The sequence below is a fragment of the Panthera leo genome, chromosome D4 (genome assembly GCF_018350215.1).
Source record: "Panthera leo isolate Ple1 chromosome D4, P.leo_Ple1_pat1.1, whole genome shotgun sequence".
Lineage (NCBI taxonomy): Eukaryota > Metazoa > Chordata > Mammalia > Carnivora > Felidae > Panthera > Panthera leo.
Window position 1 is genome coordinate 82,015,740 of NC_056691.1, and position 22,364 is coordinate 82,038,103.

At 44.7% G+C, this 22,364-nt stretch overlaps 1 protein-coding gene across 2 annotated transcripts in view; it reads left to right on the plus strand.

The window, feature by feature from the left end:
• RABGAP1 (RAB GTPase activating protein 1) overlaps positions 1-21,324 on the plus strand; it is a 166,914-nt gene extending 145,590 nt beyond the window's left edge. Inside the window, exons 19-26 of one of the 2 annotated variants that reach the window (XR_006195809.1) lie at positions 5,684-5,776; positions 6,213-6,323; positions 15,786-15,890; positions 16,752-16,835; positions 17,541-17,612; positions 19,251-19,448; positions 20,133-20,278; positions 20,780-20,868. Coding sequence is in view for 1 of the 2 variants with exons in the window: in XM_042912623.1 (XP_042768557.1) it covers positions 5,684-5,776; positions 6,213-6,323; positions 15,786-15,890; positions 16,752-16,835; positions 17,541-17,612; positions 19,251-19,448; positions 20,780-20,902 (786 nt within the window). In the remaining variant the exon portion in view is untranslated. Of the gene's footprint in view, positions 1-5,683; positions 5,777-6,212; positions 6,324-15,785; positions 15,891-16,751; positions 16,836-17,540; positions 17,613-19,250; positions 19,449-20,132; positions 20,279-20,779 lie in introns of both variants that reach the window. The other variant, XM_042912623.1, reaches the window with a different exon arrangement.
• Positions 21,325-22,364: the final 1,040 nt, after the last annotated feature.

Sequence of the window (22,364 nt, forward strand, 5' to 3'; positions counted from 1 at the left end):
CTGTGTGACCCAAGGTAGTTTAACGTGACAGGGTTGTAGAGAGGGAAATCAGATGATGCCTTTAAAGTAACTGCTGCTCTCCTGATGACTATCGTCATCACCACCACCACCCCCACCACCCCCACCATCATCATCATCATCATCATCATCATCATCATCATCATCATCACCACCAGTGCTCATTTGGCCTGCCCGATTTTGACCTCCTCTGCCCAGGCGTCTGCTTTCCTTAAGCCAGTTCACGTCAACACGCATTTATAGATTTTCTTATGTGCTCAGTGTTGAACATGCTACAGAGATGGATGAGAAACAAGAGTCACTCCAGATTTGTGTTCCTGTGCTGCTGTTGCCACCTAATAGGCTGGGCCCTTGGCTCTAGATGAGTCACTTTCCCTAACTAGGTCCTGATTCCTTATCAGTGAAATGAGGTGATAATTCCTACTATACCTATCTCAGACAGTTGTTTTGGGAATTAAATAAAATAGTAGCTGTAGAGGTATCTTGTTATCATGAAAGTCCTGTGTAAATCTCAGGTTTTTAAATCATTAACTAAATAAAGCAAAGACCCTGCCCCAAGCATTCTAAAAAAGGAAGATGGACTTGTATCAGATTTCTTTGTTTAGCATTGAGGACTTTGGGGTCAAGATCTCCTCAATATACCAGACCTCTTCATACCCACCCACTCCCTCACACAACATACTTCACCCCTGCCATGTAGACCTACTAATATTCAACCCATCTCTCCTGCACTTGTGACTCCAGCCCAGTGGGGATTCTGACCTTTGCAGCAGTTTCTTAACCCAAACTTGGAAATCAGCTCCTGTTTCTTATCCACAGCCTATTTCCTGTTCTTATGTGTTAAATGGATGTTGTTTAAATGGCTTGTTGCTTGCAACACATGTTCAGAGGGTAACTCTGTCTCTGATTCAAGATAAGAATGTAGATTTTTTTTAAGTTTATTTATTTTCGAGAGAGAGAGAGGGAATATGAACAGGGGAGGGGCAGAGCAGGAGTTCCAAGCAGGCTCCAAGCTCTCAGCACAGAGCCTGACACGGGACTCGATCTCACGAATAATGAGATCATGACCTGAGCTGGAAGAGTTGGGACACTTAAAGGAGCCACCCAGGTGCCCCATTAATGTAGATACTAATAATAACATGTAATGGCTGCCCTTTTTATTAAGAAGACCTCATGTGTTGGGCACTCTCCTGAACTCTTGATATGCTTAATATCATGCAATCTGGTTAACAGTAGTCCCGTAAGGACTACTGGAATTTTCTCAGATGAGGAGCCTGAGGCTGAGATAAGGCAACTCACCCTCCTTGACAGAGTAAGCCAGTGGCATAGCCATGGCTCAAGTCTGGGTCTGTCCACCTACAAAGCCCAAGTTCTCAGTGGCAAACTGTCCCACCTCCCTCCCACCCATGTTCACGGCCACTCTCCACTTTCTCCACTTTCTCTACCAGATCAGGTACCAGCTCTCCTGGGACAGATAGCACATGTTTTAAGAGAGAGCATCATCCATTTCCTGTGATAGATAAATGACAAGTGACCCAGGAAGAGGTGTTTGGGATTAAATACATACTTCTATCAGGTTATCAAACTGGCATGATCTAAGTCTCCACCTTCTGTCTGACTCAGTGTTTCTTAACCTGGGACTGTGGGTGGCTCAGGGAGCACAGGGATCTTCTGAAATGGTATGCAGAATGCTTTATTGCTGGTGTAGGGTGAGGGCAGAATTGGCTTCTGTGTTTTTTTATGGGATCCATGGCTTTCAGGAGACTTTTGAAGTAGTACTGTCTCTAACAGTGTTAAGAAACAATGTACAACTTGCAGCGGGATATAAAATTGGTTTTATCTAAATTATAAATGTAGTCTTATCACAGGAAATTATTAGTTTCCCCCCACCCCGAAAGTACATTTTAAACAGAAAAAATTTCAAAATTAAGCGTCTTTAAGGGCAAAAAATACCTGTGTGTGATGCTGTGGTTTCCATAGCCTTCTGATAGGAGTCCACTAATAGTAGGTATGATTCGGAGCTCTGGGGCTGATTCCATAGCTTCCCTGCTTCCTCAATTCAATTAGATGTTATTGGTATAAGTAAGAGACAGATAAAATGAACCTTAGACTTTAAGAGTGAGGACTGTGTCTCTATTGATTATTTTCATGCTTGCTGTGTACCAAGGCATTAGGAATTTTACAGTACTTGGGAGTCCCTGCCCTTGTGGAGCATGCATATTGTGTCCTATATACATCTTTGTATCACTAATGCCTCACAAGGAACACGGCACATGGCAGTGCTCAATTGTTCGATAAATAAATGTCCTGCTGCATCCTTATTAGGTTAAAAGGAAAGCCATTGGTTTTGATTTGTTCAGCATCTGACTATTGAGTCCCACTTATGTTCCAGGCATTGAGCTAGGTACCAGAGATACAGGGTAAGCAAAACAGATGTGGCTTGTTTCCCATTGGGAAGACAGACAATCAAGTAAGCACATAAATAAATAATTGTGAACTTGGACAGGTACCATGGAGGAATTGACTGGATGTTATGAGAATATATAATAACAAAGACCTGGCCTGATAGGGGAAGAAGGTGCCAGGGAAGGGCACTCAAGAAGTGACATTAGAGCTCTGGTCTGAAAGGTGGATAGGAGTGAACCAGATATGGGGCCGTCCAGGCAGGGGGACCAGACCTGCACCGTGTGCTCACTTCAGTTGCTATTTTCATTCAGAAGAAAGGTTGATGCAAAAAAGAGGAGGTCCTTTCTCATTAACTTAGCAGGCATTTCTGGGCATTCTCTTTGTGCCTGGACAAGGGACAGTGATGAGTGAGACAGTTCTGACCTGGAGAAGGCACTGATAATGGGACAGACAGGCTAAGAGGTGGTGATCTCTTGTTGGTGCAGCCTAAATAAGGAGGCTGGAATTGCTGATTTTGCTGCTGGTACCTGTTGGTTCCCCATTCAGGTATCAGGCATCTGCCTTTTCATGGGGTCCATTCCTCAGACATAGCCTGAACTGGTTGGCTCTGGTATACAGCTGCCCATGCTCCAAAAGTCAGGATCGGCTGTGAACCCTTTAGAAGCAGTGTTGGTTTTATTTATCTTTTGTTTGTGGTGGGGGTGGGGGGTGAGGGGCAACGTGGTGAAGTGGGGGATGGAGACCAAGAACAAGCGAGGAGGAGAAATCTGGGAGCAAAGCAGAACTGATGAAGTCAGAACTCTGGACCAGCGAGGAAGATGGTGGAGCTCTGTTTGTGTCCAGTCCTGAGGGGTGATCCCTGAGGACTGACTGAGAAGCATAGGTGGGGACCGTCATCTAGAGAAACAAGCGAGAGCTCTATGTTAGAGAAGCCCAGAATAATTATGAGAATTATTTTTCAGCAGCATTTATTTTGTTTATTTAATTATAAAAATAAATCATGCTCAAGGCAGAAAACTTGCAAAATGTGGGAAGTACATAAAGAAATGCCTGGATCCTGTCATGAAAATGTCAGAACCAAATGAGATAGCATGTGTTAAAGGTTTTAACATCTATCAGGAACTCTGTGTACGGTAACTGCTGTTACAGTGCTGAGGCAGAATTAACCCTTCCGCTCTGAGAATGAGACCTTTATCATAAGGGGTAAGGAAATGTAGAAGAAACGGTTTTGTAATTAGCCTTTTATAATGTATGTTTATGGGGGAAACATGTTAGCCCTTCCTTACCCCAGAATGAGAATGAAAAGTTGAAGAATCCTGAAGATTTGTGAGAATGTTTTATAGGATTTATGTCAGATTTTTTTTTTTTTTAAATAAAGCACTAGGTGGAGCTTTATATCCACTGTCCTCCCTGTCATTTAGCCAGACTGACAGCGAAGAACACAGGGAGGAAGTGTTTGTTGCCCACAAGCCTCATTTCTTTTCTCTTCCTCTACTATTGATCTGTTAAGATTGTCTATGAATTTACTGATCACACAGATGTTTTATTGAGGTGCTTTCTTTGTGAATCACTTATGTACACAAAACATTTACCCCAGCATTGGCCTTAAACCGCAGAAGATCTGTCACTCTCCAGCTTGTGGTCTCACCCCAAGTGTTTAATGGGCATCTTTCTATAGACTGCAGCCAGGGCATTGTGTTATGTTCCTGGCTGCCTTCCTGTAGTAAGAGCCAGACTCCAGGAATAAGCTCTGATTGAGGCAGACCTGTAAACATCCGACGAGGGCAGTATCCATAGAGTCCATGGGAGGAAACACCAGGGCAGCTCAAGTAAGATGGAAAGGAAATCATGGAACAGGATTTGGAGATGCTGCACACTGGGGCTGCCCCACCCCCTTTCTAGGTCTCCATTTCTTTGTCTAGAAAATAAGGAAGTTAGAGGAGCCTACCTCTGAGATCCCTAATTCCTGGAACTGGGGGCTAAAAGTCCCAATTTGTGAGCCAGCAGCACTGTGCTGATTATTGAAGCTTCAGGAAGGAATGAGCATTTGCTTTATAATCAGTGCTTAAATTGCACGTATTTATTTTAGCACTTCTCTATGTCTTGTATTTCATAGTCTTTCAAAGTGTAATTTAAAAAATACCAAAGTGTTAGTGGTTTAGAGGAAGGAGTCAAACAGAAGTGTAAGAGTTGCATCTTGAAAGGATGCCCTTGGTTACGTTCGGGTTGAAGAAAAAAAAAAAAGGACCGGCCTATAAGAGGGTAGGGGAGCTGTTTAGGTAGACCGAGAGCCAAGAGAATAAAGAGAAAAAAGATTGCCTGGAGGGAAAAAGAGTCCGTTGGTGATGTTAAAGAGTGAAAGGCTGGAACTTTGTAGTCGAATTGGGGAGAATTATGACCCACTGGATGGAGTGATAAAGAAACCACTAGTGACCTTCAAGAGAGTATTTTCTATAGAGTAGTCAGAACAAAAGCTTGATTTAGAGAGACTAAAGAGAGGCCATGAAGCAATGGAAGTGAAATGTATACATACACCTGTGGTTTGCAGTGGCTGGTAAGAAGTGTGAGAGAAAGAGGACAGTAGTTTGATGGGGTAAAAGAGCAGCTAAGCAGAGTGGTCGGCAGAATGGTGTTTTTAAGGGCAGAGGGAATTGTGTCTACTTGAAAGCAGCTCAGGAGCTAGTAGAGAGGAAAAGTGATAGATGGGAGGATGGTAAGGTGAGTTCAGCTTGGACTTTGCATGGAGTTTAGCTGACTGGGCTCAAATCCCCTACCTGTCAGTCCCTAACTGAGTGACCTTGGTCAAGTTATGTAATCTCCTTATACGTCCATTAACTTGCCTATAAAATGAGGATGATAATACCATATCTTGTAGAAGTGTCCTGAGGTCACAGATTGAAAGCACCTTTCGGTAGTGCTGGTATGTGTGAAATAAAATGGTGGAGGAAGAAAGTGGCAATTAGGAACAACAGGACCCAGAACTCAGGTAGGAAGGGTCATCACAGGGTATTCATTCTAACACTGTTAGTAAAAATCTTCGGAAGCCATTATCCCCAGCAGAACCCTAGACCCTAGTGATGAAGAAATCTGTGTCCTGAGCTTACGCTCCGCTGCGATGATTCCTCTCCGCAAATAGGAAACACCACTCCCGGAGTGACTGGAGATGCTCAGGTCAGCAGAGGTCTTGGTCTTCAGTGCAGGCCCTGAGACACTCACCACTTCTGATACTTTTTAATTTGTGCTGTGGTTTATCCTACAGATTAGTCAGAAGAAGTTGAAAAAATATGAAAAAGAATATCACACCATGAGGGAACAGCAGGCCCAACAAGAAGACCCGATCGAGCGATTTGAGGTTGGTTTGCTTATGGCCCGGGGGATGTGAAGACCTTTCAGGCTTCCCTTGCATATGATTGTGCCTGTAACTAGCTTTGTTGAGTTCTTTTTAAAATTCAGTTCCACTGCTTCTGGGTTCAAGTTTCAGTTTGAATTTGCAAATTGGAAAGTAAGATCTGTTGTGCTTTAAGCCAGCTGCCTGGGTTGTCACAGTTCAGTGGACTTCTGTCACAGTTAATCTGAAGTAACTGCTTGACAGAGTCACTGGAACCAGTTAGGTATTTCTCACCAGAGACAGAAAAGAAGAAAGTGCTGGTTGCCAGCACGTTAGGACCAGCCACTCCTCCCATGATTTCCATAGGACTCAGAAATGAGTTTTGAGGGTTAGGCCTGAGAAATTGTCATTTTCATCACATTTCTACATGTTGTATGACTGGTTTCTTTCTACATTTCAGCGAGAGAACCGGCGTCTACAAGAAGCTAACATGAGGTTGGAACAGGAAAATGATGACTTAGCCCACGAGCTGGTAACCAGCAAGATTGCACTGCGCAAGGACCTGGATAACGTGAGTCTTACTTGGCAGAAGGGATGGATTCTGTTGAAACTCTTGGCTTCTCCCCTCATCGAGTGCAGTCCTTGAATGGTAGTATTTATTGTCCTAACACATCACCTACAAAGTGTCCTTCCTGTGATACCACTTGCTCTTATCACTACTGCTTCCCTCCTTCCCTTCGGGGGTTTTCAGTTAAGCCCTCCTTCCCACGTTCTTGTCAAACAGGCAGCCCTCAAACTCCTTTCCCATCATTGTTTGATAAGAGGCCTTGTGACTAATTTGTATGCCCTCACAATTGGCAGGAGCATTTAATCATTATAATTTACTTACCTTCCCTGAGAAGAGATTCTGTTATCCTGCATGTTAGGTGCCTGTTGAAGAAGCATTGCTGATGGTTATAAGGCTCAGTGCCTCAGCAGCTTGCCATTTCACCAGTAATTTCAGTTGGCAGATGTTCTTTCTTTGCTTTTCCTAATCGTAAAGATCACGGTGATGGCTTTCCTGGCAGGGTATTTGTCCATTTTCTATACTATAAGCCTCCCCTTGAACAAGTATAGTCTTTCATATGTCGTTTAGGTCAGAAGTTGGCAAACTTTTTCTGTGAAGGGATGGATAGTAAACAGTCTAGGCTTTGTGGGCCATATGGTCTGTGTTGCAACGTCGAACTCTGCCACTGGCACAGAAGTAGCCGTAGACAGTAAGTAAAGGAATGAGCGTGGCTGTGTTCCAATAAAACTTTATTTACAAGAATAGGTGGCAGGCTGGATTTGGCACATGAACTGTAGTTTGCCAACATCTGACTCAGATTTCCTTGTCAGGCTCCTAAGATTACTGTTCTGCTCATTGGTTTCCTGAGGTTCTAGAGAAGGCTCAGGCTGTTGAGGGTTCCCAGGGGACTTACATGATATGTTGAACCCCATAAGATCTATGAACTTCACGGGGTCCTTGACATCCACCAAATATGTATGAAAATGCTGTGTTCTGTTTTTCTTTGAAAGTCCATGCTTTCATTAGTTTCTCAAAGTGGTTCACAAGTGAGATGAGAGAGTGAGACGGCAGTACATACTGGTTTTTATTCTCTTTAGAAATAGAATAATGGAGTAAAAATTTTTGGACAGACCTGTATTCTAGTAGCAATTACACTCCTTCCAAGTAGAGTAAAATGTGCAGAGGTAGAACAGTAGCGTGACAGTGAGAATGCCATGACTCGGTGTGTGTGAACAGCGCCACCAAAGTATTCGCCACAGGCAGTGTCAGTGCCTCTGCTTGGCAGCTGCACAAAGCTGCATGTAACTGGGAAGTCTCCTTTTTCCAGTTTTTGCAGGGAGGCGGTTTCAAGGTCATTAGCCCTCAGTAACCGGAACCTAGAGCTCTTACTGTCTTTTGGTTTACCACAGTCTGGCCATCAGGTTCGAGTCCCCTCCCTATGGTGCAGATTCCCGGCATGCCCTCTGTTCTTCGCAGGAACACAATAGAATCATCCCCTCCCTGTTCAGGCCTTTCTGCCAAGTGCATGGAGGGAGCTGGGTTACACTGAGCAGGAACTGCTGAAGCAGGGCCACAGCACACACCTGCGGCGGCTCCACAGAAGCTGGAGATCATGCCGAAAGGAGGTGAAAAAGACCAAAGAAGACGGGTCCTGGGTAGGAGCTCTGTGTTCCACAAAGGAATGATATGAAGAGGCAACTTAAGCTAGGATCCAGGTGGATGTTTGCTTGGAGCTGTTGCATTCTCATTGGACAGGCCCAGTAATCACACTGGTGTGCCCCTGTTTAAGGTGGATCACAGACTTCTTATGTTCTTGAAGCTTGCCCCTAAAAAGGTAAAGGTATAAACCTTTTTTCAAGTTGTATTATCCTGACACAGTAAAGAACTAGGTCCTTTAACATTCCTGATACCAAAGTGAGAAATAGTTAAAAATGATGTGAGTTCCCATTTCCTGATCACGTATGATAGGCACTGTGATAAGCACTTTGCTAACCTCTGGTATCTCATAACCTTGTCTCAGCCTTCTGAGGAGGGTTCATGAGCCCCATTTATGGATGAGGACTTTTTTTTAACAATCAGGAAACTTGAGACTCAGAGAGATGGAAGCGCCCCAGAGGAAGCGGAGCCAGGAACCCAACCCGGGCCCATCTAATTGGAATGCCCCAGTCTTTTCTACAATGCCACAGTCTCCAAAATAAATACGGAAAAGAGAGGCACCTGAGGGGCTCAGTTGGTTGAGTGGCTCAGTTGGTTAAGCATCTGACTCTTGATCTCGGCTCAGGTCTTGGTCTCACCGTTTGTGGGATTGAGCTCCGTGTCAGGCTCTGTGCTGACAGCGCAGAGCCTGCTTGGGATTCATTCTCCCTCTCTCTTACTCCCTCTCTCTCTCTCCCTCTCTCCCCCTCTCCGTCCCTCCCCCCTTGGAATAAACTTTAAAAAATAGGTACATAAATAAGGAGCGAGAAGGTACGATTTGATGTCATTAACTACATCAAAACCATAGATAGTGATACATAACAGCAAACCTTTTTTGAGCACTTAATTAGTTCTAGGCGTTGCCCTAAGTGCTTTTTACTTACTGTCTTCTCGGATCCTCAAAACAACCCATGTCATGTCAGGGATAAAGTGTGATCCCCATTTATTTATTTATTTATTTTTAATATGAAATTTGTTGTCAAATTGGTTTCCATACAACATCTCAAAAAGTGCTCATCTCAAAAAGTGCCCAAGGGATACAGCAGGAGCGCTGATCCCCATTTTACTGGTGAAGACCTGAGGCAAAAGAGGTAAACTGTCGGACATGGATCCCACTGTCAGTCAGTGCCAGAGCCCTCAGATTGGAACCCAGATGGCCTGACGTCAGAGCTCACATTCCTAAGTTGGCTCAGAGGAGCAGGGCCCTGAACATCAAACTGAGGTCCCATCCTGTAGTGTCAGCCATCTCCACTAAGACAGACCTTCCCACAAGTCTGTCTTCTCGTTTCTTTTGAATCGTCACTGAAAACCAACTGAGGTTCTGAAGGGAGGGCTGTGGTGTTCTCTCACCCCTTTTTTTGGTTTTGGCCTTCAGGTACTCAGTAAGGTTTTTGAAAGAACTTCATTGTCTTCAGCTTTTCCCTTCTTGCATCCCAGAGTAAAATTATGGTATGTGACTTACCGGGTTTCCAGAACACTTTTCCAGTTGATGTTTTATGTCACTTTTATTGTTCCTCATCTGTCACTTTTGTTAATATGGAAATTACTAGTTAGCCACTGGGTCCCTAGGTGACCCCAGCCATGCTTTCTCCTCTGTGGCCCGGGAGTAATACCCAGATCTCACATTGTGCAAGGCACCTGGCACAAGGCCAACAGTGAGTCCCCTCTGGCACACTTGCTGTCTGCACTGAGCGCAGCGTCAGAGTGAGAGGGAAACTTTCGGGAGCCCTCCTGCTGAGATTTGGATTCTGGCTGCACTAAGCATTATATCTGTGACCTTGAGCAGCTTGTGAACCTTTCCCGAATGAATTATTTGGGCCTGTCAAGAATCAGTTGTGTGTATGGGTCTCCTCAGTTCCATACCTGCTCCATTAATCTATGTGCGTGTCCTTATGCTAACCCCACGGTCGTCATTGCTATAGCTTCACCATCAGAAGATCAGGTCTTGGGAATCCTCTTTGTTGTTCTTAAAAAACAGTTTGGTTCTTCTATCATCTGCATTTCTATATAACTAATAGACTCAATTTGTCAGCTTCTAGAAATAACAGCCTTCTGGGATTTTGAGTGGGGTTGCACTGAATGTATAAATCAGCTTGGGGAGAATTATCATCTAAATAGTATTTGAACCTTCCAATCCATGAATAGGTTATAATTTTCATTTATTTGGGTCTTTTTCAATTTCAGCATTGTTTTTAGTTGTCAGTTAACAAGGCTTGCACATTTTTAAATTTATTGTAAAGGATATTGTTTTCTTAAATGCATTTTCCAATAATTTCTTGCTAATCTCTAGAAACAAAACTGATTAGGGGCACCTGGGTGGCTCAGTTGGTGAGTGTCCAACTTCGGCTCAGGTCGCGATCTCATGATTCGTGAGTTCAAGCCCCGCATCGGGCTCACTGCTGTCGGCCCATTAGTGCAGAGCCCGCTTCAGATCCTCTGCCCCCTCTCTGCCCCTCCCCTGCTCGTGCTCTCCCAAAACTAAATAAATATTTAAAATTTAAAAATAGAAATAAAACTGATTACATGACCTTCTATCCTGTGACCTTGCTGAATTCGCTTAGGATTCTAATAGCTATTTTTGTTTGTTATTTAGGATTTTCCACATACACAATCATTTCATCTCGGAATAAAGACAGTTTATTTCCTTTTGAGTCTTTAGGCCTTTTTCTTGCCTTCCTGCACCGACCAGGATCTTCAGAACAGTGTTGAACGGGAGAGGCCCCCTCCCAATGAGGCTCCCTTGTTGCCGTGTCCCAGGTGTCACCTGTAGATTTTCCAGAGATTGGGTTGAGGAAGTTCTCCTTTCTTCCTATTTGCTGAGTTTTTGTCATGAATGGGTGTCGAGTTTTGTTATTCTTCCTGCATTTGTTAAGATGATTATTTACTATTTCTCATAATTCTGTTAATATGGTGACATAATTTGATTTTTTAATGTAAACCAGCCTTGCATTCCGAGGAAATTTAGGGTTTCCTTTTTTTCCCTTCAGATTTTTATTTGTATTAAAATTTCTGTGTTCATGAGGAATATTTGTCTGGAGTTTCCTTAATTTTGTGTTGGTGTCAAGGTAATGATGGCCTTCAAAAATAAATTGGGAAGCATTCCCTCCTGTTTTCTTAAGGCCTTTGTGTAGTATTCTTCCTTGATTAAATTTTGGATTTACCTAGTGAAGCCATGGGGGCCTGGAATTTTCTTTGGAAATTATTTAATAATGAATTCAGTTTACTTCCAGACACAGAGCTATTCAAATTTTCTAATTCTTCATGTGTCTACTTTCATCATTTCTGTCTTTCACGTAACACAATCATGTCAGTTATCTAATGTATTGGCAAAGTCATTGGTATTTCCATTGGTATTTCTTTTAATGTTTATACGATCTACTGAGATGGTCTGTCTTTCATTCCTGATATGGAATGAATTTGTGTCTTCTTTTCCCTTAATTTGACATTTCTAGAAATTTATCAAGTGTGTTGATTTCTTCAAAACCCACTTTTTGGTTTCTTTTGTTTCTGCTTGTTTTGTTCCATTGATTTCTCCTTTCCGTTATTTTTTTTTCTAACTTCTTTTTTAGTTTAGTTTGCTCTTTTTCTAGCTTTTTTTTTAATGTTTATTTTTGAGAGAGCATGGGTGGGGGAAGGGCAAAAGGGAGGGGGACAGAAGATCCAGAGTGGGCTCTGCACTGACTGCAGTGATCCTGATAGGGGGTTTGAACTCCTGAACCACGAGATCATGACCTGAGCCGGAGTCGGACGTTCAGCCAACTGAGCCACCCAGGGACCCCTCTTTTTCTAGCTTCTTAAAAGGGAAAGCTTGATCATTAATTTTGGACACTTTTTTTCTTTTTCTTTAAAAAAAAACTTTTTGGGGTGCCTGGGTGGCTCAGTCGGTTAAGCGTCTGACTTTGGCTCAGGTCATGATCTCGCGGTCCGTGAGTTCGAGCCCCGCGTCAGGCTCTGTGCTGACCGCACAGAGCCTGGAGCCTGTTTCAGATTCTGTGTCTCCCTCTCTCTCTGACCCTCCCCCGTTCATGCTCTGTCTCTCTCTGTCTCAAAAATAAATAAACGTTAAAAACATTTTTTAAAAATAAAAATAAAAAAACCCTTTTTTTTAATTTATTATTTTTGAGAAAGAGAAAGCATGTGAACAGGGAAGGGGCAGAGAGAAAGAGGGGGGATAGAGGATCCAAAGCAGGCTCTGTGCTGACAGCAGAGAGCCTGATACAGGGCTCGAACTCAGGAACCATGAGATCACGACCTGGGCAGAAGCCAGAAGCTTATCAACTGAGACACCCAGGCGCCCCTGGACCCCTTTTTTCCTAAAATAAGCATTTTAAAGTTACATATCCCCCTCAAGCACTATTTCAGCTGCATCCTACACATTCTGATAGGTTTGTTTTTATTTTCATTCAGTTCTTATTTTTTCTTTGACCTGTGAATTGGTTAGTATCAATTAGTATTAGTTTATTAAACAACTATTAGTATTAGTTGTTTAATTTGCAACTATTAGGGATTTTTCCCAGAGATTTTTCTGTTGTTAATTTCTGATTTAATTCATTTGTGGTTGGAGTACATATCCTTTCTGATTTTAATCTTTTTAAAATATATTTATGCTTATTTTAGGGCCTACTTTTGCTCTATTTGGGTGCATGTCCCACAAGCACTTGGAAAATGTGTGTGTTCTTTTGTTGTGGGTACAGTCTTCTATAAATGTCAGTTTGGTCAAGTTGATTGAGTGTTGTTAAAATCTTCCATAAACTTACTTGTTTTCCCTCTGCTTGTTCTATCACTTACTGAGAGAACAGTGAGGAAGTCTCTAATTGTGCATTTATTTCTCCTTTCAGTTATGTCAGCTTTAATTTCCTGTAATTTGAATTTATGCATACATTTCAGATTATTACACCTTCTCAGTGGAATGAGTCCTTTATTGTTATGAAATGTCACTTTTTGTCTCTGGCAATACTCTGCTCTGAAATCTGCTTTGTCTGATACTAATGTAGTCACTCCAACTTTCATTATATTGCATGGTACATCTTTCTCCATCCTTTGGCTTTTAACATATCTGTGTCTTTCTATTTAAAATGGTCTTTTGTAGCCAGCTTATAGTTGGGTCTTGCTTAATTTTATTGAGTCTGATAATCCCCTTCTTTTAACTGCAATGTTTAGGCCAGTTACGTTTAATGTAATTACTTATATGGTAGATTAAGTCTACCATCTTGCTATTTGGCTATTTGTTGCATTTGCTTTTTATTTCTTTTCTTTCTCCTTTTCTGCCTTCCTTGGTTTAACTGGGTATTTTCATGATTTGAGTTTATCTCCTTTATTACCTTATTAGCTATTCCAGAGCTTTCTTATTTCCAGGCCTCTGTCAGCATCTCTGGCCCCTTAACTCTGCCTCCTTGATGTTTTGAGATGTGCTATTTGGAACCCTTTGCCCTAATTCTTGTCCAGAATGTGCCTCTAGGTAGAAATCCAGGGTGGTAGTAGAATCCATCTTGTTTGTTTTCTTTCTCCCAGGAACCACAGTCCTGCATTTATTATTTTCACTGTCTGAAAATAGTAGTTTCATACATTTTATCCAGTTTTTTGTTTACAGTAATAGGGTAAATCTGGTCCCTGTTAGTCCTTCATGACCAGAAGTGGAAGTCTGGATTTGTATTTATTCTCTCCAGACCCTCCCTCTTCCTGTGCTTATGCAGATGGAGTGCAGGGAGTGTGGTGCCCTTAGGGGATGCTGGTCAGGCCAGTCCATTAGTTTCTGTGCACCTCCCTTTCACAGCATTGAGAGTCACTTCTTGGCGTGACAGCACCAACACTGGGCTTAATGTCATGCCACCTGGTTGTAGATTACAGCTCTGCTACATGCGCTGTGAGAACGTGAAGGAATCACTTCCCCATTTGCTTTTCTTTTCTTTCTTTTTTTTCTTTTTATTTTTTTATTTTTTTATTTTTATTTTTTTTTTTTTTTTTAAATTTTTTTTTTTTCAACGTTTTTTATTTATTTTTGGGACAGAGAGAGACAGAGCATGAACGGGGGAGGGGCAGAGAGAGAGGGAGACACAGAATCGGAAACAGGCTCCAGGCTCCGAGCCATCAGCCCAGAGCCCGACGCGGGGCTCGAACTCACGGACCGCGAGATCGTGACCTGGCTGAAGTCGGACGCTTAACCGACTGCGCCACCCAGGCGCCCCTTTTATTTTTTTTTTTAAACAAACTGGGGAGCCAGGGTGCGCAGGGAAGACTTGACTTCAAAGACCCAGTTCATATCCTGACCATTTCACACTTCTTAGAATCACTACCATGATAGTGATGACGAATAGCTGAGAGAACGTACGAATGTGCCGCAGGCTCCAAATTACTTCTCAGAAGAGGATAACTGAGTCCAGGGGAGGGAAAAGAGAGGTAATAGTTTGCTCCACAGATCAAAGTAAAACAAGTCTTTAACGGGACTTGCCCCTCTTTACTAGTTATTTCCTCTCTTGTTTGATTCTCATTTCCCTTTTGATTGCTTCTTGGGTTTGAGCTGTAGAAGAAGATGACAAGCCACTCCCCAGAAAGGATTGGCCTTAACTCTTGGACCCCACTTAATTGCACACTCGTGCAGTTTGCCTGTAATTAATGCCTTTTTGAGATTGCATTATCATGCCATTCTCAGTTCTCCATGTAAGGCCTCAGCCCTGCAGATCCTGATCCCCCCAAAGAAGATTCATCAGGGGAGGTGGTATAGTGGAATGTGCCAGGGGCTCCATGACACCTCTTTTTTTTTTTTAATTAATTTTTTGTAACATTCATTTTTAAGAGAGAGAGAGACAGAGCATGAGTGGGGGAGGGCAGAGATGGAGACACAGAATCTGAAGCAGGCTCCACGCTGTAAGCTGTCAGCACAGAGCCCGATGCGGGGCTCAAAACCACAAATTGTGAGATCATGTCCTGAGCCGAAGTTGGACGCTTAACCAACTGAGGCGCCCCTCCATGATACCTCTTTAGCTAGGTGACATCAGAAATGCTGTTTAGTTTCAGGGAATCCACCATCCATTCATTGTTAAAAAGGAGGTTGGTATATAACAAAGACCCTCCATATCTAGCGGTCTGTAACTAGGAGCTCGTGCCCTCTAACATGCTCATTCTTCACTTATCCTTGAAATGTCCAGTCTCAGGGACTCCTGTATCTGGCATAGGTGCATCATTTTCACTTAGACCCACAGATCTACCCACCAGACTTTTGTATGCTTTCAAAAAACACTGGGGTAGAGGGTGGCCATTTCAGATAATGAAAAGAGAGTGTCAGGAGGGAGGTGGCTTCCTTTATCAAGTGATGAGAATGAGGTGCAGAACTTGTTTGATGAAGCACATGAAATACTAAGAGTCTGGAGGAGGAAAACCAGAATTTATCATTACTATTATTAGTGATAATGACAGGTACCTTTTATTGAGTGTTTACTGTATTCAAGGTGCTGTGCGGAGTCCTTTCTGTGTTTTATCCCTCATATGACAAGCCTGAAGTTCAGAATGATTCTCAGTGACTTGTTCAAGTGGCACATGATTCAGGAATGATGGGAGTTGAGCCCAGGCTATCTGATGCCAAAGGCTGAGCCCCTCACCACTGTCCTGCACAATGTCTGTGCAAGAGACTGAGCCAGGCACTTGTGCATGAGAGTCTCTGTGTGACCTCAGGCATGTCATTTCCCCTCTCTGGATCAGTTTCCCAGTCACGTTAAAATGGGATTGTGCTGGCCAATTCAGACCCCATCCGGTTCTCGATTCTTGTTGTGTGACAGCATCTCTTACATGCTTCAGGCTGAAGAGAAGGCAGATGCACTCAATAAGGAGCTGCTTATGACCAAACAGAAGTTGATTGATGCGGAAGAAGAGAAGAGACGGCTGGAAGATGAGTCTGCTCAGGTAAGGGGAGCTCAGCCCTCCCACATGCCTCTGTGTCTTGACAGTCATGAGTCCAGCTGGCGGCTTCCTGCTGCCACTGGGGAACCCGCAGACAGCTGGCTTCAGTTTCCCTCCAAAGGCTTTTTTTATTTACTGTGTAAAGCATAATGGTTGTTAATAATTAGAGCGTAGCAGGAGACAGTGGGGCAAAGACCATCCTTTCTTGGGGCAAGAGAAACTCCTGTGTGTCAGCATCCGAGTGTGACAAAGAAGAGAGTTATTTTAGCATTTCTGCAGAAGGAAAGCAGCCATCATATAATGTCTAGCTCTTCCCCTACCTGTCCGCTGGCATCTCCCCCACAGAGCAAACTCTGGAAGGCCTATCCTGAGCTAGCCTCCACAGTCACTGGGGGCACAGACCCGCAGCCATAGGACGAAGAGCTTTGGATGCTTCGCACCACGGAGGAAGCCCTTTCTTGCCCTCATGGTTCTCCGTAATGGTCATGCTGTTTAGTCTCTGTCAGGACAGCCTGAATGAGAGCAGGGCGTTTTCTCCATTGTGAGGAAGGAGCAGTTCTCTGATGAGCTCTTGAGTCTGTTTGGTTTATGCTGTGTCCTCAGCTCAGGCTCACGGTTGTGCTGCACTGGCAGGGGGAGCCTTAGCCAAAGCCCCACTCCGAAACGGGGTTTGATCTTTTATGGAAGCGTTTTGACTGTTCTCTCCCCCTCCTGGCATCAAGACCAGGCAGGTGAACCAGAACACTTCCTGAGTAGGTTGGTTACTTTTTGGAAAGCCCAGAACAGAGCAGTTAGTGCCAGAGCTTTGTATTTCCTTTCAGACATTCACTTTTCCTTTTTTTTTTTTTTTTTTAACACCTGCAGTTAAAAGAAATGTGTCGTCGGGAACTCGACAAAGCAGAATCTGAGATTAGAAAAAACAGTTCCATCATTGGTGACTACAAGCAGGTGAGTGAGTGCACTGTTGGTGGGCCACATGCTCTGGAAGCCCTGCTCGCCTGGATGAGTGTGTCCCCTCCACACCCTGGGCTTCCCGGCTCTGCCACCCGCACCGACCGGTCACTGTACTTCACCGGGCAAGTGACGTCACTGATTCTTAACGGGAAAATAAGAGAAATGGTCCCTGTCTCAGAGAACCGTCATGAGGGTTCCATAAGATCGTGTCTGTAGAGGGCCTGGCACCCTGCCCCACCGATAAATAGGCATTTAATAAATGAGAGCCACCCTCTGTTCTTACGGCCTCACATTCACCTATGCTCGTAGGCCGTAGAACCACTTCTCTCCCTGGCTGGTTTCAGTTTTAAGAACATAACTGAACTGGTCTTGTTCTTTCCTAAACTTGGATCTCGTGCCGGCTTGTGAGTCCGTCAAGTGTGTGTAAACCGTTGGCCATCGAGTGGGGCACCAGTGAGTTCCTCGAGTCCTAGGCCCATGGATATGGAGGTGGCCCAACCAGAGGAACCTCTGCTCTTCCCCCGACTCGACTCGTCCCCCCGGCACCCTCCCCCACCCGGCACCACCTCCACCCGGTGTGCAAGGACCGTCCTCTCCGCTCAGCACGGTCCAGCTTCCACTGCCGGATTCATCCCAAACCCAGGTTATGCGGATGATGACACTGCTCAAGAGACTGTCTCATTTCATTTGTTTCTGTAGATTTGTTCTCAGTTGAGTGAAAGATTGGAGAAGCAGCAGACAGCTAATAAAGTGGAAATTGAGAAAATTCGGGTAAGTTTTCCTCTACCAAAGAGATTCTGTACAACCTACTTCATTTTATGGCTTTGTTCAGCACAACAGATTTGGGGAGAGGGTAGTTTGATTTCCCTTTGATTTCAAACGTGAGAGAAGCCACCCAGTACCCTGTTAGGTTCCTGTCATGGCCTGGCTGACAGCTGGTGGTGTGCCGGTCTCCTCTGGAAGGGAGTACAGATGAGACCCAGAGATCTGGTTTTCAATCTTAAAATACAATTGGCCTTTTCCTTATAAATCCACTTAACATCCTCTGGATATCGTGACGGAAAAAAAAAAAAAAAAAGGCGACCCAGGATTTCCGAATGTCGTCAGTACAGCAGGTGATCACTGCAGGGCACAGAGGTGAAGGAGTCCAGCCAGCAGTGGGTTTTGCTTGAGGGTAGGGGTGCAGAGACCAGGACCCTGTGGCATCACTTGTCATTCCCTGTGTTCTGTACACTGGGACACTCCCCTTCGGAGCTCAATTACTTCTGTTTATAATGGATCCCAAAACAACGAGGACTTTGTGTAATGTTTTTGTTTTGTTGCCAGTTTGGGGGCTTTTGTAACTTGGTGCTTTCTTTCTTTAGGCTGTCCCTGTGTTAGAAGCACTTACCACATTTTTCAGAGATGAGTAATTTACCGAAAGATGCTTTTCTAACACACTTACGACCCCGTGGACAGGAGGGTGGGAGGGATGTGCTCATGGCCTCGCACACACATCAGCAGTTTACCTGGAGCGAGAATACACCTGGCCTCCGCCCTGAGTAGAGTGTAAACAGCAGTATCTATTTTTTAAATATGACTTATTATCTGATTCTAAAACTGTTAATGCCCACTGCAGAAAATTTGGAAAATGAAAGAAAACAAGCTCTTGTAATTGTATTACCCACAAATAACATCACCGTTATTAACACTTCGGTGTACATTCTTTGAGTTTCTGTGTTTATTTCAACGTACAAAATGCCGTTCATTCTGAGATACTCATTTTTTCCACATTCACATCTGAGAAATTGGGACATGCCTTATAACTGAGGGCTTTCTAAAGTGGCTTAATTGGAAGAATGTTTTCTTAGAGGAACATGAAATGGGGTTTCTTCCAGTCAAGGCCATCTTACTTTGATGAAATGCGGTAAATATTTGTAACCATGCTTTACAGACATTTCTGTTCCTTGGTCACCCAGCATTTAACCAGTTCACCGTGCTATGAAAAATTCCTCAAAAACTTTTTAGAGGCTGCATACAAACTACCTTGTATAAATACAGCACAGCTCTGTATTTCCTCTCCCACAGCGGTTGGATAGTTTATACCCCCTGCCCCATTTTGTTTCTGTCTCTGATTCCACAGTGAAAATCTTTGTACATGAATCTTTACTCACGGCATCTTCGTTTTTTTAACCGAGGTTCCTAGAAGGGAGGTGACAGACCAGGACATAAGAATATTTTTATTGCTTTTAGTGTATGACACCACGTGGCTTTTCCAGTAGGGCATCTGCCAAAGAGAACATAGTTTTTCAGAAGCTGTGGTGCTCAACCGAGAAGCCATCTCTTGGCTCCCCAAAAAGGAGGCGCCCACACCTTCCCACAGGGCTGGTTTCTCTTCTTTGCCTCTTCACATCTGACCTTCAATTTCAGCAAAAAGTGGATGACTGTGAGCGCTGCCGGGAATTTTTCAACAAAGAAGGTCGCATAAAGGGCCTGAGCTCAGCCAAGGAGGTTTTAGACGAGGACACAGATGAGGAGAAGGAGACCCTGAAGAACCAGCTGAGGGAGATGGAACTGGAGCTGGCCCAGACCAAGCTGCAGCTGGTGGAAGCGGAGTGCAAGATCCAGGTAACGGCCGCCGCCCTGGGCCCGCCCGCGTGGGCTGGAAACCCTGGAAATGACCTTTATGGTGTGGGGGTCTTTTCCCTTTTAACCTTTGACTGTAATCCCTGTGGGAAGAAGCCCATTACTTACGATTTACCAGCGGATGTTAATTAGTATTTGGACGGTCCTAAGAATTGGACTTTATCAGAGAATTGTCCGTCAACCTTGGGATCTTTTTGGTGAAGCAGAGAACACCTGCTTTGAAATCACAGCTGCACCACCAAACTGTGACCTTGGGTTAGTACAGAACCTCTTTACACTTCAGAGTCCTTATCTGCAAATGGAGACAAGGCCCCCATCTGATAGTTTGTTCTGAAGACTACGTAGGATGATGCTCAGAAAGGGCTCTCGGCACTGTGTCCGAGGACTTCCTAACTGCGAACTCGTAGGTCCCAACTCCCATCATTTAACTAGCTTTGTGACTTTGAACGTGTGACCTGATTTATCTGAGCCTCCACTTCCGAAGAAGAAAGTGGGGCTTACTTAGGTCATCTTCACACTGCCGGGCCAGTTCCACGAGCACCAGTAGAATACGGAGCACAGAGTGGGCCCTAAGCACCGTGTGTGGAAGGGACTAAGTTCAGGACTAAAGCTTAGGGCCTGGTCTCCCACATCACACACATTCACTGGGCATCTGCTCTTTGCCAGGCCCTGTTCTAGGTGCTGGGGTTGCAAAGCTAAGACATGGCTTGTGTGACTGTCCAGGACAATCAGGAAAAGCACCACCAAGGCAGCAGTATGTGAGCTGTGGTCAAAGAATGAACCAGGGTTGCAGCTGCAGAAGAGAGAGAACAGTGAGCATCCCTGGTGGAGGGAGCGGCGTGCTGAGCGGCAGAGGGAGGAGAGGGCCTGCCCAGTGAGGAGTGCCAGGAAGGCAGGGGTGGAGGTGGGCACTGAGCTGGCAGAGTGTCTCTGGGTCCAGATTATGAAACATCTCAAATGTCTTGCTAGGGAGTCTAGACTTTAAAGGTCTTTGCTGGAAATTAGTGGCGTGGTCTTTGAACCAGACCATTAGCTCTGTCTGCCTGATGTGCAGTCGGTGGATAAGAGAAGGAAGCGCTCAGTTAGGAGGTTGTTTTAATAAGTAGACGAGGCAAGAAATGAAGAGGTCTTAACTAGGAAAAATCCCAGAACTCTAGGGATTCCAGACCCTTTTATGCCAGGTGGAGACTGGGGAATTTCCAGAGGCCTCTCAGGAATAAATAGGCTGAATTCTCATCTTGGCTCAGCTCTCGGGAGGCACCTCCCTTGACGCTGGAGCCCAGCATGCTCACCGTACATTGTTCCCCTTGCAGGACTTGGAGCACCATTTAGGCCTTGCCCTGAACGAGGTACAGGCCGCCAAGAAGACGTGGTTTAACCGAACCCTGAGCTCCATAAAGACGGCAACGGGGGTTCAAGGGAAAGAGACTTGCTGAGTGAAGTGGCTGCCTCCAGACACCTTCAGAAAACACGACACCTTTTGTTGCCTTCTTTGGCCAGATGTGTGATTCTGTGACATGTCCCAGGACCAGAATGTACCTAAGTCAGATCCATAGCAGCATGTTGGTAGGTCATTGGACCAGAGCTCATGAAGCAGGCAGCCTCTGGGGTAAGGCTCTCCTAACTACTGATGCTAACAGGCCTGCTGGCTGAGTGACGCTCTGGACACGCTCTGGGAGACCATCCTCCGTGTGAGCTCCCAGGCCTCTTCCTGGTGTGGGTCACCACCTCACCCAGCCCAAGGGCTGAGTTGACATTATCGGAGTTTGGGGATCCTTCAGGCTTTTGGTTTTTTTCTAAACCTTTAATCTTTTTGTTTGTTTGTTTTTAAATATACATATTATATATATATTGTGGGGTGGGGGTGGGGGGGTCAGGGGATCAGTATCGCAAATAATTCTTATCTACTTCGTGCCAGCATAGGGTCCTCCAGGTAGACGCGGAGAAGCACTTTGTTTTAAATAGGAGGGTTTCCTGGTTGTAGTTGAAGCCACCTAGTTTTGTTAAAGAACACATTGCACAGGTGTTGGGTTTGGCATTATTCACGTTTCTGATCAATTCTATGCAACTCTTCTAGTTCCTCTTGTTTTTAGTGTTAGCTGCCAAAATGTCACAGGGCTGGGCTGGGTGACTTGACCGACTGTGAGACAGGGTTAATCATAACGTGGACAAATCTTATTTTGCTTCATGTGTCGTGTGTGTGCGTGTGTGTGTGTGTGTGTGTGTGTATAAATACCTTTTCCCAGTGTGCCCAACTGACAGTGTTTAAATCCCAGACTGAGACTGATCTGCACAACCTAATTATGTGGATATTTGGGCACTTAATGTCACTCCAGTTCTGCTGGGCTCCACTCTCCTCCCCCACCCTCTCGGAGCTGGGAGATGCTCCATCACTTCAAGGTCCCTAGTGCTTTTGCACAACAGGTCATACAGGCGAGGAGGACACTGCGCCGTGTGCATGCGTGCGTGTGTGTGTGTGTGTGTGTGTGTGTAGACACATGTGCGGGATGCACAGGCCCAGGCCCGGTCCTGCTGACCCGTGTCCCTCCCTGGCTGGCTGGGCCCCCGGGCCCTCCCCCGAGTGTGCTGGGTGCAGACCTCGCTGTTCAGATGGGCTGCAGGTTCTCACTTCAAAACTACAGAATGGAGGTTTTAGCACCTTTAAAAAAACAAATAACCTAGCCTTTTAATTTATATACTGATATGCTGACGGGCTGGCGCCGATGATCTGGTCTCCGCACGCAGGGTGCAGGTAGCTGTTCTAAGAGGCACTGGTTTGTGTATAAAGATTCTTGGGTTGTTTTGTATCTCTTTTCCTGTTGGCTATACTAACGCTTGCTGAGGTCACTGTGACAAGGGAGGTAACAATGGCAACCCCCACCCCCCGAACCACACCCT